The sequence below is a fragment of the Grammomys surdaster genome, unplaced genomic scaffold (genome assembly GCF_004785775.1).
Source record: "Grammomys surdaster isolate TR1022 unplaced genomic scaffold, NIH_TR_1.0 330, whole genome shotgun sequence".
NCBI lineage: Eukaryota > Metazoa > Chordata > Mammalia > Rodentia > Muridae > Grammomys > Grammomys surdaster.
The window spans coordinates 1058179-1082001 of NW_021604749.1; the positions used below are offsets into that span (position 1 = coordinate 1058179).

The window sequence follows — 23823 nt, forward strand, 5'->3', positions numbered from 1 at the left end:
CTCTCTCTCTCTCTCTCTCTCTCTCTCTCTCTCTCTCTCTCTCTCTCTCTGTATTTGTATGTGTGCAATTGTGCATATGCGCATGTGTGTGAAGGTCTCCTTCCACCATGTAGGGGTAAGGGCAAATGCCTTTACCCACTGAGCCATCTCAATACCCTATACCTTATTATTATTTCTGAGACAGGTCTCTTACTGAATCTGCAGCTGATCTGTCCATTTAGGTTGTTTGTGGTGGGCTCTAGGGATCTGCACACTCAGCACCCAGCACTGGGGTCACAGGTGCGTGTCTCCACACCTGGCTTTTTATGTGGGTCCTGTGCTTGATGAGCAGCGTGTTACAGTCTCAGCTACCTCCCCAGTCCTTCAGCACTTACATTTCAGCATCTGTTTTCTACTAAACCTCTCTGATCTGAAAGGCAATCAGCGATTTATTTCTTGGACACAGATACCTAAACACAGCGACCAGCTTCTGTTCTAGATGGTGGGATGAACCAGATAGCCTGAGAGGTGGCTCTTCATTGATGTCCAAATACAGCAGGTTCAGAGTGGAGAGAGAATGACAATGAGAAGGAAAGAGATAAGTGGGAAGTGAAGGTCATTGCAAACATGGATAAGGTCAGTGAAGGTGAGCCCAGCACAGGATGGGCCTTTAGCCAAAGCCAGCCCAGCCTCTGCTTTTTACAAAGTTTCATAGGAGCACAGTCCTGCTCACTTGCTGATATATTCTCCATGGCTGCTCTGGTATTATAGTGGATGTCTGAGTGGAACCAGAAACAGCATTTTTTCCTGAAAAGCTGAAAATATTCCCTACGTTTCATTTATGGGAAGTGTTCGCTCTGCTCTGGCTTGGAGAGCCATCTGGGATAGCCAGGGGAAGACTTTCCTGAGGAGCTGTCATCTGAATGAAGTACTGATGGATGTGTATAGGGTAGAGGGGACAGCAAATGTGACGCCTCCGTACCAAATCACACAAGTAGTGAAGTTGGAACCAGAACGTGAATTCAAGTTTGTTGGCCACAAAGCCTGTGGAGCGGTCAGCGCTGGGCTGCCAAGTAGACTGCTGTGGCCTCTGGAGAAGCTGCAGGTTCCTGCTTCCTGGCAGCCTGGTCCAAAGCATGGTGAACTCAGTACTGCAAAGTGGTCCTTGGAAACCTGCAATGGGCCAGAGTGGGCTAGGCTACCCTTCTAAAGGCTCTGTCTGCTTGATCACCTCGTGGATGCCAGCCTTTTTGCCTGCGGGACCTAGTTGGAATGACTGGTCTCAGTACCCAAGTCCCATATACATGTTGTGTAGCTTCTGACTTATGCCCCAGTTTTCTCTGATGGCTCCTCTCATCTTACCAGTGAGCCTTCACCTCCATACTGTGCCTCCTGTGTAACTCGGAGGGCAATACATTGAGCATAATGTTCTGTCCAAGGTGCTGACGCTAAGTTCTGCACTATTATTGTTGGCTTTTATTAGTTAATGATCCTCTAACTCAAAACAAAAACAACCAACCAACCAAACCAACCAAACCAACCAACCAACCAACCAACCAACCAACCAACCAACCAAACCTATAGAGCTTGTTTTTATCTTGTTCATTTTATAGGTGAGGAAATAGATGCTATAGTCAGTTCAATCCCGAGTGGGCTGGCTGCAAAGCCATGCAGTCCACCATGATGCTCTATGCAAATTCAATAATGAGCTCAGAGCTAAAGTGAGGTTGCTATCCTTCCATCTTGGTACCAGTATTTTGAAACCTTGTTGTTCCCATATGACAAGTGTGGGCATTCAACCTGGCACCAGTTAGTTAGATCTTCAGGAGGCTGGCTACAAGTTCACATAATCTGTAATCAAAGCAAGGGGCACACAAGAGGACTTTGAATCTCCCTGGGGCTAAAAGAAGGAACATGGATATTGTAAGCATTTGGGGGTGAAGGAGACAAACAAGGTGTTTCCTATTTGAAGAGGATCTTATTCTTGGTCAAATGAAAGTTCAACAAGTCAGGTTTTGGCCATAGCCAGGATATTGGAAGACAGTGTTGGTCTATGTGCTGGGAGAAAGGGGCTTTCTGCCTTTGCTGCATGTCCTAATTTCTCTGAGTCGATTTGTGCTTCTACTCTGCAGAGGTAGGGGCAGGTGATTGAGAGAAGCCAAGCTGACAAATGGTGGGGCAATTCAAAGCAAGAGGAACAGCTAACAGACATTGAAATGTTGGGAGCAAAATACCGTGGTTGATGCAGGAAAAAAAAAAGCCATACCACTTTATGAGAAATGAGGTTAACGTGGGAAATGGCATTACAGCATCAGCTCGGATGCTTGCCTCCATAATTAAATTTTCCTCAATTCCACCTCATCAGATTTCTTAGATTACCAGGGACGCATCAATAGTAAATTACTCAAGATGAATCATTTCACAAATTGCATTACTCCCACCTCAGTGTTCCTTGTCTCATTAACAAATACAATTACTGCCAACAGGGGACCTGCTTCCCTGAGGGAATTTCTGACCCAAGGTCTTTCAGGGGATGCTGGGAGCAACTCCCACCTCCCTGGAAATCACAGAAGAAAATACTGGAGAGATCATGACCACTAGCAGGATCCTGTGCTCCTTTCTTGGAGTGGGTGGATTTAGAGCATCCTTTGTGCTGTCCCACAGCTGTGTCTGATGCAGGGAGAACACGTGGCTCCAGTCCCTCTTCTTCACATTTGGCTTTTAGGTCTTTAAGGATGTGAAAAGATGCCCACGAAGGGACACTTGAAGACATTAAGTGGGTGGGATATGTCTTGGCTAATTCTGGAGCAGAGGCTTAGAGTTTCAGAAGACACCATGTGTCTAGGTATTGGCTTGCTCAGCACAAAGACCTAGCAGAAGCTGCCAGGATTCATGCCAAGACTCTATTTTCAGGATTGTAGGCACCCATCCCACATCTATGTCTTCCTGGCCCGTGTTATCAGTATGGCACTTGGTATCTGCCAAGTGGGAATGCTTCCCAATTATCAGGACTGTCATGTGTATCTAGGTCTTGGGCTTGTGTTGTGTAACATACAGATGGACAGCCCAGACGCTGTATCTCAGGGAAGTTCCTGAGGAAAACTGTGTGTGTGCTGGTCAGGTCCATGTAGCTTTTCTTGCCATCATCTCTAAAGCAACATGCCACAGCTGTGTGTATGCATTCATATTGTATTAGGCATTATGAGCCATTTGGAGATGATTTACAGTGAATGGGAGAATGGCATAGGTTATATGTAAATACTATGCTCTTAAGGGACTGATACATCTGCAGTGTTTTATAATCAAGAAAGAATCTGGAACCAATTCTCTATAGGCACCAAGGGGAGGTTGTATTAGATCCTGTTTCTATGAGTCTGTCTGGGAATGGGAACATACAGTCTTATGCTCCAGAATCTTCCTTTTAGCACTTTCTGCAACAAAGCCATCACCAAACAACAGAAGGTACTGTGTCCAGTAAGGAACAGCCTGTGGCTTCTAAATGGTGGAATGTCTTTGGCTGGCAGTTTACACACACTGACTTAGAAAGCTACAAAAGCCCATTTGGTACAGAATGTGCCATGGCATCCTAACTGTGATTCTGTGCTTTAAGGCACATGCTTGGTCTTATGATTTAAAACATTGCCAAAGGTGTTAGGAAGATGTGTTTAGGCAGGCTGTCTACAGTGGTAACCCCCGAAGGGTAAGAATTTAGCTAAAACAGATTTTATTGACAAACGAAAGTCTATAAAAAATAGAAATCTAAGTGTAACTCCTTTGCCTGTAATAAAAACAAGTTAGCCTTTAGGGGCTCAGTTTCCCTTTCTGTGGTCTCTGTGCTAACAGGAAGAAGCAAAGGCCAGAAGTGTATGTCAGCAGTCTCTTCTTTCTCTTAGCTTCCTGCTCACACATGAATCCCGAAATAGTTAAAATATTGTTGACTTTTCCTGGTTTGGAAACTTGAATGAAGTAATCCTAAGCATGCTTGTTCTGTGATCAGTTTTCCTCATCCAGTGTGTTTTACAGCTGGATGGAACTGGTCTTTACTGCTGTCTCTACTACACAGCACTACTCGACTGTGTAAACCAAACACACGCTGTGCTTTTGAGTGGGTGACTCATAGCTTGTTTGTGGTCTTACGTTGTTATGAACAATTCTGCTACAATTCTTGCCTCTGTCTCTTCCCAGGCCTACTCCTGAGTGTAGCACTTCTGTGTAGCATGTGTGTGTATGTGGACCATGAGGAGAAGGGGTCATCCATTCCACAAACTCAGCCTGCATACTCAGCTCTCAGGAGCCTCGGATAAATGTCCATGCATCTCTGAGCTGCCCTGTGGCACCGTCTGACTGCCACAGGCACGAATTTATTTCCCACTCTGGAACAATTTTTTTTTCTCTTGTAATTTTCATTATTACCTCTCATTATTAACAAGGGCAAGGTTTTTATTATTATTATTATACATATGTGGGGAATTCATTTTTCCTTTCTTTTTTCTTGTTTTTTTCTTCCTTATTTCTTTCTTTTTCCTTTCTTTTCTCTTTTATAGCTGCCAATGGCAATCATCATCTCCAGGAGATAAATGGTTTTGATTTCTAAGCCACACTGTCTCTGTCCTAACTGTTGGAGTCTGCCACTAAAGCTTCAAAGCAGACATGTGTCCACAAGTGCCCACGGCCATGTTCCCTGTAAGATTTTTGTTTGTTTGTTTGATTTTTGGTTTTTGTTTTGCTTTGTTTTTTAATGAAGACCAGAAATGGCCATAGTCAACTGGGCTCATAGTTTTCTAAACTCTTATTTATGTGATTTTTTTTTGGTTTATTTTGGGGAGCAAATAATCTCCCACCAGTGTGTGGTTTGTCCTTTTTACTTAGGGTATCACATATTCTCTGAGCAGCATTCCATTAGTAATTATCATTTTCCAAACAGCCAAGAAGCCATGCTAAAACTCACTGTGTGCCTAGGATTAGTCCCCAGCTTGTCTTAAATATGAACAGAGCCTTGTGGCAGTCCAGTGGGCCCACAGCTGATAAACACCCACACAGATGGCATTGCCTCTGTGTACAAGGCGGAAATGAGCCAGCTCTATAGGGTAAATAAGTAGGAAAAAAACCCAAATAGGAAAGCTTTGCTCTCTGCAAGGCAGCCTCATGTACCATGTTGGGCATAGGATCCCAGGGCTCTATGGGGATGAACTCTTTCCTCCTCGGGGACTCTGAGAGCACTCACCTGGTTTGATGGGCTGCTTGTTGGAGAAGGTCAGAGGTGCGACAAGGAATTTGGTCTCTGCAACCGGCACCCAGTGATGGAGAATCTTCACTGTCCAGACCCCAGGCCTCAGAGGCAGATTCAAAGGGGGTTTGTAGTGTGTGAATTCTGCAGTGGACTCAATCAGGATGTCATAGGTGGCTGCGATGACGTTGACAGGATCCACCCAAATAACAGTCACGGTCACATTGGGTCCCTTTCCCCATTTCTGCATCCCCACTGGCTCATCCATGGGCCCCAAAAGACCACCAAAGTTCCGGAACAGTCTCTCCTTGGCATCCCAGTCAGTGCCAACCTGAAACAAGAGAATAAATCCTCAAACCAGAGTCCTAGGAAAGTCTAAGATCTTGCTTGGGTGGTTGCATATACCCATTTCGCCCATGAGGAGACTGGGGCTCCAAGTCACCTAGGACTCATGTTACACAGCTGGTAAGAAGAAGACATGGGAGTCCTGACACGATTGGGAATCTAACTCAAAAGTCATCCATTAAACCAGCATCCCTCTGTGCCAAAGTCATGCTGTGTGCTTTGACTCAAAAATTTCTAAACCTTTGTATTGAATGCAAGTATGAATGAACACCACCCTACACACCATTCCAAACAACAACAACTTGCCACTTACCTGGTGAGGCTGGGCTCTTCTTGGTCCTCTAGTTCTATCAAATAGCACTCTGAATTTTGTGTGCTCCTTCTGAATAAGGATGGGAGACTTGGCTTTGGAGCAACCCAACAGATGCTTGGAAACAGAGCCCAGGAACTCGTACCACTGTAGCATGGAGATCCAGCTTTGGCTTCTCCAAAGCATTCTGCTCTGGACTACAGTGATGGGGCATGTCCCACATCTACCCTTCACCCACACCAGCTGGGTAGCTGAGTGGCAAGTCCCTTGGTTTTACTCCTTCCACTTTGGCACCCTTAAGCTACTCTGCATTTGGGAATCCAGAGTGGTCACATTGTGCTTCATTGCTCAGGGCTTCTTACTGTCCCTGGGTCTAAGCCAACCCATCACTATGGTCCTCAGGCTTTTCTTCATTCCATCACCACCTACTTATCCTGCTCCATGTGCTCCTTCTTTCAGTCATTCTAACTTATCAGGCCACACCCTCCCTGTCCTGAACCATGTTTCCTGCCCGGAATCTCCTACCTCCTCACACCTTATTTGAAAGGTCTCCTTTGGGCTATCTGAAACCTCAACATACCCCTTTCCTTCACCATAATGTAGGCCCTGTGAGAAGCACCTGCTCTGTGTGAATCTCAACTCTTTCATGGTTACCACAAAAGGGACAAGCACATAGTAGGTGATCAGGCAATGTTTTCCCAATAAGTAAGTGAATTGCTTGACAAAAAAAGTGAATTAGCCACACAGAACCTTGGTACTGAGGTATGTTGAGATGAGGAGGTCTTTTTACTAAAAAGAAGGGGGGCCAGATGCTCTCCAAGAGGGGTGACTTCTGAAGTCAAGCACATAAGCATGTCAGTGGCAGAAACTGAACACCACATAAAGCTGGTGTTGTGTGTGTGAGTGTGTGTGTGTGTGTGTGTGTGTGTGCAGGTTAAGGTGACAGAGTGGCTGTACAACTCTGGAGAAGCTTCTGTATATACGCAACAAATGGTAGCTGATTTTCTTTCTCCATATTCTTGTTTGGAATTACCATGCATACTCTTTACAGTTCCATAGTCAACAATGAAGGCTCACATGAGTCAGGCATGAGGTGAAGTATCTGGTGTACCTCCCTGCTCATGTGATATTCTCATCTGGGAAGGGGACTTTGTCACTATTCTCAGTGTACAGATGAAACTGATGTTCAGAGTTAGTAACTTGCTGTGGAAGTCCAGGAACACTATTAATAGTAGTCATTTACTTGTCTGTCTGTCCATCCATCCATCCATCTCCTGTCAATATGTGCTACCTATTAATTATTTATTTCACAGTATCTATTTCTCATGGAACAACTTCTGATGTATATAATATCTGTGTATCATCAACCAGGAAATCCATCCATCCACCCATCCATCCATCCATCCATCCATCCATCCATCCATCCATCCACCTACCTACCTGGATAGCTAGCTATCTTGAAGTTCAACACATATTTAATGATCAGGGTCAAGCAGATGGACTTCTCTGTATACCCATACTCTGGACACCTGCCCTTGCAACATTACTAACAAAAAGGAAGAATGGTTACAACACCATGCTGAGGTCATACAGAATAAATTCATAACTGATCAGGGAACTCTCTAGAGTATTGTTCTTGTGTTCCCTAAAGGAATGGAGGTGGGCAGTTACCTTGAAATTGTATTTTCAAACAGAGTCACTTGAGCTGGAAAGTATAAATCATCTTCCAAAAAATAGGGTCTTCTCTTAAACCGAGGAGCATGAAGAGTGTCCCCTGCCCCCTGCCCAAAGCATGAGGAAAGGAGATCACCCTCACATAGAGTCCCCTTTCTGTCATATCTGTTGTCTTTCACTTGGCCTTAGTGTGAGAGTCTACAACCATTCATTGTAAAATGAGCAATTGTAGAAGTTTAAATAAATGTTTAAGTCTACCATGCTGCTCTCCAGGCCCCAACCCTGTCGTCTTCAACCAAGACCTCCACCAGTCTCCAGCTCATTCACCATGACCTCCACACTGGCCTTGGTCATCATCTCATTCCATGTCCAGTCTCAATAGCCTTGCTTCTTCAGCATGCCAAGCTCCTTCCCAGAATCTCAGGACATCTGTCAATGATGTTTTCCACTCAGAATGTTGTAGATCTTCCCATGGGTGAGGTGGCAGTTTTACAAGTTTCAGCTTCAAACCTGGGCTCTTTTAAGAAGTCTTGAAGAAGAAGAAGAAGAAGGAGGAGGAGGAAGAGGAGGAGGAGGAGGAGGAGGAGGAGGAGGAGGAAAAAGGGACCATCTGATCACCAGCCTATTGAGCCTGAGCAAGCACAGGAATGAACTTCTTTTTTTTTTCTGCAATATTTGTCATTAGCTGAACTGGTTTTTCGTCACTCACTACTTGTCTGCCAGTCCCAGCAGAATTCAGTCTCATTACAAGAGACACCTGGTCTGGTTCACTGCTGTCTCTCATGAATCTAGCATATTGTGTGTCCTCAGTGAGCATTCCTTTCTCCAATCAATGGTATGGGCTATCATGCTAGATAAATCTAAGTTGACCATCTGTTACTTTGTAAGATTCTGAGACCACGCTAATATCAAGCGTATCCTTAACAGTTTGTAAGTGGCTCCGTAGGTCTTTCTACCTTCTCTGTATCTTTGTCATTAACTAAGCATGTCTAGAAAAATTCTACATACAAGGTTAGGACCTCTGTTTCCTGAATCTGCGTTGCTGATGGAGGTCTTGGTTGTCCTCTTACAAGGACTGCAGGACCCATAGTGAAAATATTCACACATTACTAGCCATGCTGTGGCCAACATCTCTTGTCACTGCCAGAGGTACCCAGTGACCTACCAGCAGGCTGATAAACAGGGAAAGGCCAGACACAAGGCATTCATCTCTTTAATGGGACATTAACGTCTTCAATGGGCTGCTTGGGCCCCTAGAACAGAATCCAACTGGAGCAACATCTAATTGCCCTGCTGACTCTAGTAATTTATGGAGCTGGCTGCCATAGCAGCTCAGAGCCAGTCAATCCCCATGGAACCTTTTTTTAAAACACGGGTTTACAAGAATCTCACCCATGTTTGTTTGACAGGGGGAATATATTTAGTCATGGGAAAGAACAGAGAGACAGGCCTTCAGGGAGTGGAATGGAGAAGGACCAGCAAGGACATGTGAGCAGGTGCAGTTTCTCTCTCCAGACTCCTAGGCCCTCAAGTTCCTGCATATCAAGTCACTCTTCATCCTTGACCTGGCACTCAAACTCATTTGTCACAATGCCCAAGCTGAATCACACTTCCTCTTTCTTCCAGCATTTCCCAGCCCCAGGGGCAGTCACGTTTATTCAACAGTATTCAGCATCCACTAACGGTGTGGCACTTTTACTAATGATAGTGTGCAGATGATGCAGCAGTGAGTGATAGACAGAGGTCCAGTTTTCTAGTGTATAAGCAAGACATGATCACAAATCATCAAGATAACATTAGAAGGTAAATTCTAAAAGATACGATTAAGGAAGTAGCAGGTGCATAATGTCACTACTGAGACACAGGGTGGGATGGGAGCAGCCAGGGGAGGCATCTTCAAGGTGCCTCTTTGGATTTAGATCAGAATGACTAAAAAATAAAAGACTGCAAAACATAGACAACTTGTGAGAAAGCACTCTCAGTATCGGGACATAACAAGCTTGAGTCAAGGACATCTTGTTTAACAAAGATACAGGAACTGTGAGCAAGAGACAGCGTGGTATTGGACAAGGCTAGAAAGTCAAACAGTAACCAGATCATGTGGGGCCTTCTGGGCCTGGGAAGCAGGGATGAGGAAACAAGGATGGACCAGGAAGCTTTCTCCCAAAACAAACATGTCTAAAAGTTGATGTTATTGTGAGTAGAGGGAACAATACTCTATGAATCTATACATTGCGTGCTAGCCCACTCACCCATCTCTGGACACTTCTGTCTACTCATCTACCCCTCTATCCATCCACCCATTCACTATCCAACCATATACTTCTGTATATCTGCCCATATATCTATCTATTATTCCACCTGTCATATCCATCCATCCATCCATCCACCCATCCATCCATCCCTCCACCCATCCATCCATCCACCCATCCATCCATCCATCATTAATCCATCCATCCATCATTAATCCATCCATAATCAATCCATCTTGTTGCCTACATGTACATCCATGTACATTTACACGTCTGTCTATTTGTTATCCATCGGTCCTTTTATGAATGTGTATGTCCATCCACCCACCCATCTCCATCATTATCCATCCCACTGCCTATATTTCCAATCCATTATCTGTCTGCCCATCTGTCATCCATCAGCCCATCTGTCAATTAACACACCCACTTATACTCCCATGCCCCCATCCATTTGTCCGACAGTTTATCTAATTACCAATCAGCTCCATCTCTCCATCTTTCTATTCATTCATTTACAAGGCCACCAGCCCACCTACTCCTAAAGGATAGGAGCTAGCCCCCGTGTTAGGAACAAAGGAAAAATAACAGCACAAAATGAGGCATGAATTTTGTGGCCAGTGGGATATGTAATGTATTCTGTTATTTTTCATGTCTTAGTAGTGTCTTAGGAGTTATTCAGAAAATAATTGGATGTCCGTAAGCCTCACTTACCCAATCCATAAAATGGTACTAATGCCCTGACTTTATGAGAAAGTTGTCTTGTTACTGGTCCATTCCTAAAACAGGCTTAGAAAAAAATCAATGATAGAGAAGCAAAATTAAGAGAAGAAATTTTACCCCAAACAATAGACTATAGACTAAGCTGCTTCTGTTCAAAGATGTTGATACTTCACTACATCTCTGTTTGCATTGTTTATGATGCTGGTTCCAGTACATAGAAAAACTGGAAAATTGTCTCCAGGAACAGAATATGCTCATCTTTAGGGCTCTGCATATCCCTTCTTTCTCTATTTCCAGCCCTAAGTGTCAGGAGAGGGCACAGAGCCTGGCAAGAGAGCTAGCTGCGAGAGACAGTTACGACGGACACTGTTTGGCCTCTTACCTCAGAAAACTGAAGCCTCCCAAAGTCACTGGGGGGACTTGCGATCTTGAAGACTTTCTTTGGCATCATCCATGTCTCCAGTGTCTCCAGTTTGCTCACAGCAAGGTTGGTCACATGGTGCTTGATCAGAAAGCCCTGGAAGCGGTCAGCAAGGAAGTAGAGATGGACAGATGCTGGATGGCCCATTGGGTAGTACCTGAGGACAGGGGACCAGGCTATGAGGTGTGTAGTGTTATCATGAGCCTCCCACACTCCATGGTGGTCTAGTTCCTAGAATAGCCCCAATTTAGCCTACCATAATCTGCATCAGTCTGAAAGCTGCTATCCATAAACTTAGGGTCTTAATGACTGCAAATCGATACATTTTTCACAAGAGTGATAAATGTAAAACATGCTGACTATAGGAAAGTACAATCAAGAAAAATCACTGATTTTGATGCCTGTTCCCCTATGTTATCTATATAACACCAATTCACAGATATCTACTGAGTCCTCTGGTACTGGGTACCAGTGAGCGAAATGATGTCTGGATACTTCTGCTGGTGCCTTTTCCTGTAGCCTCATTTTCTACGCGTGTATTTTCATACATGTTACCAAGTGGGCTGACTAACACTGTGTGTGTGTGTGTGTGCACATGTACATGCATGTGGAAGCTAACTGAAACCATAGATGTCATTACTTAGGCGTCTTAAACCTTGTTTTAGAGATAGGTTCTATCACTTGACTTTGTCAAGTGGGCTAGACTAGCTGGCCAGTGAGCCCAAGGGTCCTGCCTTTTTCTACCTCCTTAGTGCTAGGATAACAAAACACCTGCCACCATGCCTAGCTTTTTAAATGTGGGTTCTGGGGAACATGTTCTCATACTCATGTGGCAGATACTTTACTGACAGAACTATCTCCCCAGCCCCATGAATATTGTGTATCTGGAATTGTAACACATATGTTAGGCTTTTGATCTATTGGACTTTCTGCACATGCTCACATGTCTCTGAAAATAAGAAAATTGTGTGTGTGTGTGTGTGTGTGTGCAGATGAGAGTATGCCATTGTACTTTATAGAAGCAGTGATCTATTGATGGGTAATAATATTGTAACATATCTGTTATTCTTTTGGAATTGATGTTCATTCACCACCCCTACTCCACACACACCTGTAAAATTCTTTAAATCTGGTATCTAAGTTTGTCAGGAATACTGATTTATCTTCTTGCTGTTCTCCTCAGGTGGGTGTCGATGAACCCACACTGTTTTTCTTTTTCTAAAAATTACTGCCAACACACACACACTTAGAAACACCCAGCCTCTCATATGAAGCTTGCTTTAAGTTGTACGTCTCTGGTCCGCACAGGTTGGCTGGCTAGGTAGGGCCAGAAAACTTAGCATGGAAGAGGGGGAAGTGGGCAGCAGAAAGCAGAAGGGAAGATGGAATAAAAAGCTGCTGCTTCTGCAGTGTGTAAATTGCACAGCACTAAGAGGCTGCGGTGGTTCCCTAATAACAGCGTTCCACAAATCACGGTCCCCTCTCTGCTAACTGCAGGCTTCCCTCTGCTTCCGATCTGGAGTTTTAAGTCTTTATGCCCAATTAGAATGGCTGGGGAGGCCTCCTTCCTGGGTTGACGAGCCTCTCGAAATCACTGCCTTGTTACCGGGATTGCCTTTGGGGCTCTGCAGAAAGAGCCCACATCATCTTCAGATTGCTGGGTCTTCACCGCCCACGCTAGCACACTTTTGGTGTGATCATGGTGGGTGGGAAACCCAGGACACTGTGATCTTGCAGTCACTTGGCTATCTGGCAGTGCTTTCTCAGGTGACAGAGGGACTGGGTCTCTGTGCTGCCCAACATGGTAGCCACAAGCAACTGCTGAGACCTTGAAATGTGGGCATAAATTTTAATGCTAGTTCATTCAATATTTTTAAGTTTAATTCATGTATGTGTGGTACATGTGTGTGCATGCGTGAATGCATTTGTGTGCCTGTGTGTGTGTGTCTGTGTGTGTGTCTGTGTGTGTGTGTAGGCCAAAGGTGATGGAAGGCGTCTTTCCCTATAACTTTCCAACTTACTTTCTGAGACAGTATCTCTCTCTAAACCCAGAACTTGCCAATTAGGTAGATTGGCTAGCCAGCAAAGCCAGGGATCCTTCTGTCTGCCTCACAGTGCTGTGACTAAAGGTGCATGCTGCCTCAGTTAGCTTTTATGTGGGTGCTGGAGACTTGAACTCTGGTCTCCATTCTTGAGTAGCAAGCATTTTACCCACTAGACTACCTTCTCCTCCTCCTCCTCCTCTTCTTCCTTCTCCTCCTCCTCCCCTTCTCCTTCTCCTTCTCCTCCTCCTCCTCCTCTTCCTCCTCCTCCTCCTCTTCTTCCTTCTCCTCCTCCTCCCCTTCTCCTTCTCCTCCTCCTTCTCCTCCTCTTCCTCCTCCTCATTCTTCTCCTCCTCTTCTTCCTCCTCCTCCTCCTCCTCCTCCTCCTCCTCCTCTTTTTCCTCTTCTTCCTCCTTCTTTTCAGACAGAGTCTCATGCATCCCAGGAGGGCATCTGACTTAATACATAGTTGAACATGACCTTGAGATCCTGACTATTTTTTGTCTCGACTTCCATATGCTAGGATTGCATGTGTGTGCCACTATGCTTGGCTTAATTTTAGTTCATTTAAATGAAAATGCTCATTTGTGATACTTGGACTCCTTGATATAGCTATGGAAGTCTGTGTTCACTTGTATGGGTGTCCCCAAAGTCCCATGTCTTCAATGTTTCTTTGCAGTGGTGAGAAAGAGTCTATTTCCCACCTCCTGGCCAATAGCAAGTGGGGTGGTGCCATGGCTGTTCTGATCCAGCCTTCTTTGGGTCATCATGCAAGCATAGTTGGGCCAGCCTATGGAAAGATGAGTCATGGGTAACAGATGAGAGTCATTAAAGTTGTCCTAGCCTACACCATTGTGGTTCAGCCAACAGTTCCCAGCTAAGTTCTGACCTACAGCTGGCTGAGGACACGGAAGAGAGGCCAGTCCAGACTAAGAAGGAAGATGGCTCAGCTGATTCACATACCCACACTAAGGAAAGATTACAAATTCCTAACCCTGGTCTATTTGTTACAAGGTATTGTTACAGAAATCCACAGGTAATGCACTAACAGTGTTTGTTTTGTGAGGTGGGCGTGGCTATAGACAGTATAGAGCTTGCTGCCTGAGAGGCATAGGAGAAAGTGTGTCAATCATACTGAGTGCTGCTGCATGTGAAGAACAGGAGTGAGGGAAGGTTGAGTATTGGAGCAATCGCTTGCTTTATTCTTATTTTTCCTTACTTTCTTCTGGGTGTGTGCTTGTGTGTTTCTCTATGTGTGCGTTTTGGGATGAGTTTTCGGATATGGGAGTGTTGGTGAGTGTGTGCATAGTGTACCTGTGGAAGTCAGCCTTGGGCACTGTGGTGGTGTGAATATGCTTGACCTATGGAAGTGGCACTATTCGGTGGTGAGACCTTATTGGAGGAGGTGTGGCCTTGTTAGAGGAAGTGCGTCACTGTGGAGGTGGGGCTCTGAGTTCTCATACACATGCTCAAGTCTGTTCAGTGTAACACAGTTCCCTTCTGCTGCTTGAGGATCAAGATGGAGAACTCTTGGCTCCTCCAGTACCAAGTCTGCTTGCATGCTGCTGCACTTCCCACCATGATGATAACAGACTGAACCTCTGAAACTGTAAGCCAGCCCCAATTGCCTTACTCATAGTATCATGGTATCATGGTATCTCTTCACAGCAATAAAACTCTAAGACAGGGTTGCCTTTTATTTGAGATGAGGCCTCCCTTTGGCCTGAAACTTTGTCAGTTAGGCTAGGATAGTCGGCCTGTGAGCCTCCAGGATCCATCTTTCCTCTCACCACTGCTAGGGATTGTAAGCAGATGTTACAGTGCAGGCTTGAGATCCAAACTCAGCCTTCATGGTTGTGAGACAAGAGATTTTCCCACTGAGCCATCTCCACTAAGGGTTCCTGTTGTCTGATTCAACCCTCTGCTCTGCTGAGTGCTGCCAGAGCCTTCCCAAGCCTCCACAATGCCTCCATGGTGGCTCTACAGGAACCTCTTCACTGTAGTCATACTGGATGCCTCCTTATTAGCCATAGGCACTTAATGCTAAACTCAAACTTTTTACCTGGATTGCAAAGCTGTCTTTCTCAGATTGTTTTCTTCCCCTAAGCCCAAACCTACCACTTTCTGGCCACTGGTACCTTATTTTGGGCTCCTGGGTGTGCTGAGTTCAGATGTACCTCAGGACCTTTCCACAGGATATTCTCTCTGCTGGGGATGCTCTTCTCCTCTTGTGAGTATATGGTGAGCGATACCTTGTCTTTATACTTAATGAGAACTATCTCACAACTCAGCATCTGTTCTTATTGATGATCTCTCTCTGTGTCTCTTTTTTTTGTCTTTCTCTCTGTGTATGTGTGTGTGCAAGCATGCACATGTGCACACTTAGGAACTGTGTGTCTTCACACTAGCATGTGAAGATAAGGACCTTGGGGTCAGATCTGTCTGGGTTAGAGGTGAATGTTCCATGCCTAACAAAGAGCCTGGTACACAATAGGTATTCAAGCAGTGTTTGCTGATGAGTGGTAACCTAGGGTCCTCTCTAGCTGAGGACCATGTAACTCCAGGTGCAACACAAGGCCCTCTGCCCCTGATGCTCACATCCCTCCATCTTTAGGAAATGACAACAGCAGCTTCACCAAGAAAAGGGAAATAGGCAAGAGGCTGTGTAATAATTTATAGAATTCACTCGGAACATTTGTTTGCCCCAAGGTATGCTTTTCCCACCCCTTATTTAAATAAGGTGAGCTTTGAAAAAAAATTGAGCAACATACAGTTTTGGGTTTCTAACTGCTTTGAAAAAGCAGGTGTTTTGGCAGTCAACTCCAAGTTGACATCTTAACCACATTGGGCAAGAGTTGAACCAGGTAGCACATGTGGTCTAGGCTGGTATGCGCAGCGCCTCGTGCAGGTGCAGAGCTCATCCTGACTTGCAGGTGTGTGAAGCTCAGGTGCTCTCGGTTGGTGTGCAATGCCCCCAGTGGGACTCATGCTAATTCACAAGTAGTATTATTTGCTAGGGTCTGAGTTAAGGTTTTGTAGTTAACATATTGGCATCTCAATCCCTGCATGGTGGATCGGAAGTAGCTTCTATTTTCTTGTTCTCCTATGTTGGAATCTGCTATAGCAAACATTTTTGCAAAAGCACATGCATTACTTTATAATGAGAGACTGAATCAATAAGCACCGTTTTATGAAAGGTTGCACCACAGCCTGGAACTACACAGAGTGCATGAACTGCCCCGATCAGATGAAAGGCATTTGCTATTTCCCTAGATGCCCCACGGGTAGCAATTCATTTTACTCTGCCTTTTTTGGGATAAGGGTCCTTTGTCCTGATTTATTCTCAGCCTCCGATTCATAAATACATGGGTTTGCCCATGGCAAAGCACAATAGCTCCATCAAAATAAAAAATGAAGGAGAAAAGTCAAAGGATTCTGGGCCTTCGGCAACTAGATGGCCTGCTTCATTCCAAAGCAAGTACCAGGAGAAAGTTTCAACAACCCTTAATAAATCGGGAGTGTCTTTTGGAATTTCCTATACGATCATTTATTTTACAGGTTCTAGGAGGCTCATGAGTAAGCTGGAAGGACAGCTGCTGGCCAAGTTTAGGACATTGTGCTGTACATTGGGTAGACTGTCAGTGGTTCCAAGATTGATACTCTTCTCACAGACTAGACAGGGGGAAAGACACTCACTGACATTGATACTAGGTGGTACAGCCACATGTGATGGGCCTGTTGGAGGTGATGTTCCTTAGGCTTGGAAGAGAGGTGGCAGTGGCAGGACTCTCTGACCCCAGAGAGATTAAGTGATAGCTCATTTAGTAAAAGTGCTTGCCATGTAACTGTGAAGATCTGAGTTCAGGTCCCAGTACCCACATAAAAAGCAAGAACTGTGGCATGTGCCTGTATTGCCAGCACTGAGGGAGGTAGAGAGAGGAGGACCTCTGGGGTTGCTGGACAGTCTTGCTGAATCAGTCAGTGCTGAGTTCAATGAGAGACTATCTAAATCACACACACACACACACACACACACACACACGCACAAGCACACGCACACGCACACACAGTGGGCTGCAAAGGTGGCTCAGCAGTAAGGGCTTACAAGATGTTCTTGTAGATGATGCTAGTTCAGTTCCCAGAATGGGTAGCTCAGTCCTTCCTGTAACTCCAGCTCCAGGACACCGGATGCTTTCTTCTGACCTCCATGGTTATCCATACTCTCACACTCATACCTCCATGCCCACCCAAAGACACATGTGCGTATACATATACACACTTTTAAAAGAAATGTGCTAGAAAGTGAGGTGATGGGTGGTGGAGGAGGGCACGTGACATTGGTCTGTGGCATCCACAGTTACATGAATGTGCGCACATGCACACACTATAACACATGCAAGCTTCTGACTGGGTAAGACTTGACGGCCCTAATGACTAGGAAAGCCAGACTGTGCAGTGATGGGACAGTAAATAAAGAGCCACAATGAGACAGCAATTAGAGGGCCAGCTAACCACTTACTATCTCAACCAGAATGCTCACTGCTAACCATTGTGATAGCTTATCCAGGGCCACTAGGATACCAGAATTATGTGCAAGCTACTGAACACTCAGCATGTAAAGTCCTAGTCAAGTGAGAATAATAATATACACTCAAGAGGTGGCCTGGGAGCACACCTTTTCATCTTATATATGAAGAAACTGAGGGTCGGAGGATCAGATTTTCCCCAAGGTTAGATATAAGATTGCACATCTGTGATCTTGGCATGTGGGAGCTGAGACTGGAGGATCACCATGAGCTTAAGGTCAGTCTGGGTGATATAGTATGATACTGTTTGCAAAATAACAACGACAATAACAACAAAACCAAGGAAGACAGACCAAAGAGAAAGAAAGGAAGAAAGAAAGAAAGAAAGAAAGAAAGAAAGAAAGAAAGAAGAAAAGAAGGAAGGAAAGAAGGAAGGGAGGGAGAGTGCATGTTAGTAGTATAAGCAAAGACTATGAGTAAGGCCAACATCACAGCTTGTGTTTGGAGGATAAAGGTAAGATAAGAAGCAGAGTGCTAGCATAGAGACTCACGTGCTGATCAGGAGGAGCGGGGAGAGGAGAGCATGACATTAGCACCCTGTTCTGCCAGGGACCCAGCCCAGCACCTGGCTCACCTGCAACTGTTCTCCCCATCCGTGTGTAGCGATGACTCAGCCCTTCGAAGACCCAGGCGGATGAAGGAATGGTACAGAGTGAGGGCCACATCGCTGAGGCTGTGGATACCATCTGGTTCATCATACACATTCTCCCAGTAGGAGCGGAGGCCTGGGGTCCCCGCAGGATAGTTCCCGTACAAGTAAGAATCTAGCTGCCCAATGATTTCCTGGTTCACTATGGCTTCGAACTTTCGGGCAAAGAAGGTGGGCCGAGCTGTCTGCTGTGCTCAGGAGAGAAAAAAAATGTAAGTTTTATTATCAAGTAGTGGTGGCTATCTTCATCCTATATCTTACAAGAAGAGGCAAGCCACTGCAGTAAACCTGCCAGCTTTAAACTCCAGCCCTGGGACTCCATGACCTGTTTTCAACTTTATCCTCTATAAAATGGGTCATACTGAGAGTGGATGACATTAGTATCTGTAAGGCATCAAAGCGTGGTGGGCATTTAGGTAGCACCACTCAAATGACCCTGAAATAAATTGAACCGTGGGTGTTCAGTGCTAGTGTTTGCTCCCAGCTTTTTAGTGAAGGTCACCGAGGAGCATCCCAGGACGGATTTATTTTAGTTGGCTGGGTGAATGCTTTAAAATCAAATTCACTGGCAATGTTTACAAAGTGGAAGATTCAAGGAAACAACTGTGGCTTCCTCTTAAATAGTGACTGCTGTGGGAAACCCGGGTCGCATTCTGAGGTGGCAATGGTAGGTAAACAGGAATAGAAGCCCATCCGTTTGGACAAAACATGGGTTCTTCTTCCTGCCATTGCCCTAGTGTCCTCTAGCATCTTAGATGATTTGTGGATTCACAGGGGACACTCCATAGGACAATAGTTCATACTTTCTAGGAGTTAGGAGTATGGCATTCTGCACTTGGTAGTGTTCCAAATGGCTCAAAAGAAAAACACACTCACTCACATACGGGACTCCACCTTGTCAATGACACTTCCTCTCTTTTATCCAGATATTATCCTTTGTCTCAGTTAATCTGGAATTTCAGGACTACAGATCTGCTAGATAACCATTTTCCAATAGAAATAAAAAGTTCCTTTCAACCAGCAGCTATTTTCTCAGAGCCAATGAGACTCCATACAACCCATCCCAGGGTAGTGATTGACTGGACCGTGGTCTGAGCAAGACTTCCGACATGCAAACCCACAGCCCTTGCCTTTTCTCTACTCAGTCAACAACCCTGGGGGTGACGTTCAGAAATGTCAATCCCAAATGAAGCTCCTGGTTGATTTTGTTTGCCGTGTGAAATGAGAACACATGGAAGAGGGTCCAGAGGGAGAAGGATTTGTTCACAGATAGACAGCAAATCAGTGGCTGATCCAGGGTGAAATCAGGGTTGGAAGTCAAAGAGACGATATATCATGACTAGGGGAGACAGCTCAGCTAGGGAAGAGTTTGCTCTGCAAGACAGAGGGCCTGAGTTGGATCTCTGGACCTGTGCAAATATAGCGGGCAAGTGATGTATGTCTGTAATCCCAGGGCTATAGAAGCAGAGACGGGTAGATCCTTGGGGCTTGCTGGCCAGCCAGCCTAGCCAAATCTGGAAATTCTGGGTAAACCCAGTAAACTGAGAGACCCTGCTTCATGGAGAGCATTGTTAAAATATCTCCTCTAGGGAGACTTAAATAATATCTATTCTGTCTTCATAAGACCACAATGTCAAACCAAAGTTCAGCTAAAGCAATGCTTGCCGTGGGGAAGAATTTCTTAGGCTTACTTACAGAACATGGGTGACAGGTTATAGGCAGAAGTGTGGATGACCATAGAGCACCTAGAAGGTCTGCACCAAGCAGAGCTGATGGCTCCATAGCTGCACACATAGAGCCTCTTCTTGTCAAACTTCCCCAGCCTGTATACTCTGTCCCCTTCCTGAGAACCCTGGGGCCATAAGCAACTAGGACAGGGCAGTAGGCTAGATAGTCAGGTGATAGTTCAATTGTGCTGCTGACCCCTCCTGGGCAGTAATGTCAACAGTCCACAGACCACACCCTGGTAGACTTTTGCAAGTAGGCTTAGCTGATCTCATGAAGATGGAGGCTGTTTGGCCTAGAGGACTGAGTTCTATAGCAGACTGTCCAGAGAAACAACAGATGAAGCTGGTTTCTATGTACACACACACACACACACACACCCCACATGCAAGTACATTCATTCACACAATGTACAGATTCAAAAAACATGAGACAGCTGCCATCTGTAAGCATTATGCTGTTTCTAAGGCAGGGCTTCACAAACATCCTCAGCAGAGGACCAAACAGTAAATATGTGAAGCACCGAAACTTCTCAACTCTAAAGCAAGGATATATCCGGAGACAAAATAGTAAATGAGCTACAGAGGCTGAGTTCCAACAGAGCTTCATTTATAAGAGTAGGCTGGGCTGACTCTGGTCAGGGAGCTGTGGTATGCTGACCCACAGCCCAGGACTGTACAAAGAGATAAAGCCCAGCATCATCCCTTGAGGAGTTCATTCTGGCCGACTGTTGCTGCGGATCAGATACCGTGGGCCCTTCCAAGGACTGAAAGCTGCAGTTCTGACACCGATAGCACAGAGAATAACAAAGGGCATCATGAATCTCAACACCTAAGCTTCTGGAAACTCTGCCAGGCAGGGTTGTCACTCCCCTTCTGCAGACGAGGACATTTATCTCTCAGGAAATCAACACTCAGGAAATGGTCACAGCCTAACACTTGCACCAAACCCCACAGCTCCAAACCCTAAGCTCTTTCTACCACACACCTCTAGGATAGATAGTGAGTGAGCAGGAAGTCCTTCAGAGAAACATCCTGAAGTCGTGTGGAACACACCATCCCCTACACTTCCTGAGACCTTGGTGTCTGTTTGGAGAGGGGTTGGACAGCAATAGGGAGTAGGCCCACTTGCATCCACAGCCTCTGCTATTTCCTAGGTGTGTGTGTCTTTAGGTGCGTTGTCCAACTGCTCCAACCTCTATTACCCTGCCTTTGAAATAGGTACAGGCATGAGTTACTTGCATGCATTCTCAGTAGCTGTTAAGGGATCCACCATTGCCACTTAATTTGGCTATCGGGTTCCCTATTGATCCACAGGTTGTCAATTTTTAGGGTCAGGAAATCTGCCTCATTAGCAAGATGGCTGTTACTTCCATCTGCTATTCTCTGACCATGGAATAATCTTCTAGAAGTGTATACTTCTTTATGAAGAATTTATGTGTATAAGTGCATGTGTGTGTATGTGTGTGAATGCCACATGCATATAAGTTCCCAAAGAGGCCAGAATAGGGTCTTTGATCTCCTGAAGCTGAAGTTACAGCTGGATGTGAGCCATCTGAAGTTGGGTCCTCCAGAAGAGCAAGAAGCACTCTTAATGGCCAAGCCATCTATCTCTCTAGCCCCAAGGTTATGCATCTATTTTTATCATTCTCTTCCATAGAGCTCTTTAGAAAAAGAACTTCTATTCTTTTTTGCTTCTTCAGTTATATGAGTCTAGATGTTGAAGGATAGCCTTGATCTTTACTTATTGCAAAAGAAAGTTGTGTGCACACAGTTCATTCTCTAAGTTAGCATGGCTTCATTGGAGACCATGATGTCCCCAGGACATGGGGCTGCTATACAGATGACACATCCAGGAACACCCTGAGGGGAGCAACACTCCCAAGAATCAGCATACCAAGGCTCTGGTCTGCTGTTTCTAAATGCTGAAGGTCTGTAGCAAGGGCAGGGATCTTCCTAGACAGAGACACAGGTCACTTTTTTTTTTTTTAGATACATGAGGCATTTTCCCTTTGCAGCCTTCTTTCTCTGTGCATCCTTTCCATGAGGGAAGAGTCCCAAACCACTCAAGTCTATACTTAAGTTAACATGGGTCGGGGCTGGAGAGATGGCTCAGTGGTTAAGAGCACTGACTGCACTTCCAGAGGTTCTGAGTTCAAATCCCAGCAACCACATGGTGGCTCACAACCATCTGTAATGAGATCTGATGCCCTCTTCTGGTGTGTCTGACGACAGCTACAGTGTATTCATATATAATAAATAAATAAATCTTTAAAAAAAAAAAAGTTAACATGGGTCTGAGGGTCCCCTGGCAGCTCTCAGTGCACCACTAAATATAGGCAGATAAAGATGCTGAGTGGGAAGATTGGGAAGTATAGATGACAACAGAAAAATGGCTGCTTGTTGTGTGTCCAGAGAAGCACAGAACTAATGATGACTATTGGTAAAATTCATTCCCACATACTCATCTGTCCTTAGCCCTAAGAAATTCATTAGCTTCATGGACATAGAAAAGTGATTTGAATCCCTTTGTGGGTTCAGTTTTTCCACCTACAGAGCAGATGATGTCCAACCCAGCAAGGCCAATGATTACAGAGGCTCAGGCTCATGGCTGGTAAAGAGTAGATCCAACAAGACAGAATCTCAGTTTATGGAGACCTTATAAGCAGTCCCTGCTTGATGCTGACTTGTAGCTGTGGAGGAGGCTGAGGATCTGCATCTTAGACAAGCCTCCTGGTGATGGAGATACTGCATGCATGTGACAATGTTCCATGGGACCAGGATAAGAGACCTGGAGCTCCCCAAAGGCAATTTTGACTCTACGCCATCACAGTGAGGATGTCTTGTGACGTCACCTAGCTTGTGATGTGGCTCTTGCCATCTTTCTGAGAAGCAGAATGTCATCTCCATGTGATGACTATAGTAACCCCCACCTGATCTATTTAAACATTTAATGAGATTTTGTTTCGATTCTGCTAAAAAAGAGGAAGAAACTTGGAGCCCTGCTCCTTCCAGGCACCACACTGTCCTGGGGCAGCATATAGACTGAGGAGATTCCATCTAGAGCAGAACCTGGGGGGTCAAGGCACCCTCAGGGCTTGTGGCAAGCAGGTGAGCATTTCCTACTTGATTTCTCCACATTGTTCAGAACAAAATAGCAAAAGGCTGGTCAGAGACGTCACCGCCTATTACTTCTTCAAGTGTATAGAACATGGTGGTCTCCCAACCTGGATACTCCTTAAGTTTTTCCAAACTGAACTTTAAAAATACAATGATATTCTAGACTTTGCTGGAGATCAGTGGTTTCCAAGAAGGGGCAAGTTTGAACCTAAGCCACATCTTGGGGATGCTATGAGATACCTTTGAAAGTTGACGGGTGTAACCACAATCTAATGAGTAGAACACAGAGGTGGTCTCCACCAACACAGTGACCCAATCACAATGTCAGGAGTGCTGGGGTTTAAAAAAACCACCCTGCCCTCAAGATAGTCAAGCACATGCCCAGAAAAACGCTTTTAACAAATATTCCAGGGGATTGTGACTGAGAGGTGATGTCGAGGAGATGCTGAGAATGCCATTGGAAATGGGTGCCTCGAGTTCCACTATCTTTCATTGAATGTGTGCACAGCCATGAGTCAGTCTCTGTCTCTGCCTCTCTCTCCCTCTGTGTGTGTGTGTAGCGTTTGTCTGCATTTGCATGTATGTGTGCAGGTGTAAACACTTGTGCATGTAGATATGGAGCTTCGAAGAAGATATTGAGTATCCCTCCTATGCCACTAGGGTTTCCTGCCTTGAGACAGGTGTTTCACTGAACCTGAAGTTTGCCATTTCCTGCTACTCTGCTGGTCACCACACCTCATGATGACTCTTCCTGTCTCTCTATTCCTCAGCACT

At 45.2% G+C, this 23823-nt stretch overlaps 1 protein-coding gene across 1 annotated transcript in view; it reads right to left on the reverse strand.

Moving 5' to 3' along the window:
• Positions 1 to 23823, reverse strand: part of Xylt1 (xylosyltransferase 1) — a 288836-nt gene that overhangs the window by 5095 nt on the left and 259918 nt on the right. Inside the window, exons 9-11 of the mRNA XM_028778238.1 lie at positions 18131 to 18393; positions 10890 to 11085; positions 5204 to 5537 (exon numbers count right to left, since the gene is read on the reverse strand). Of these exons, the coding sequence (XP_028634071.1) occupies positions 5204 to 5537; positions 10890 to 11085; positions 18131 to 18393 (793 nt within the window). The remainder of the gene's footprint in view (positions 1 to 5203; positions 5538 to 10889; positions 11086 to 18130; positions 18394 to 23823) is intronic.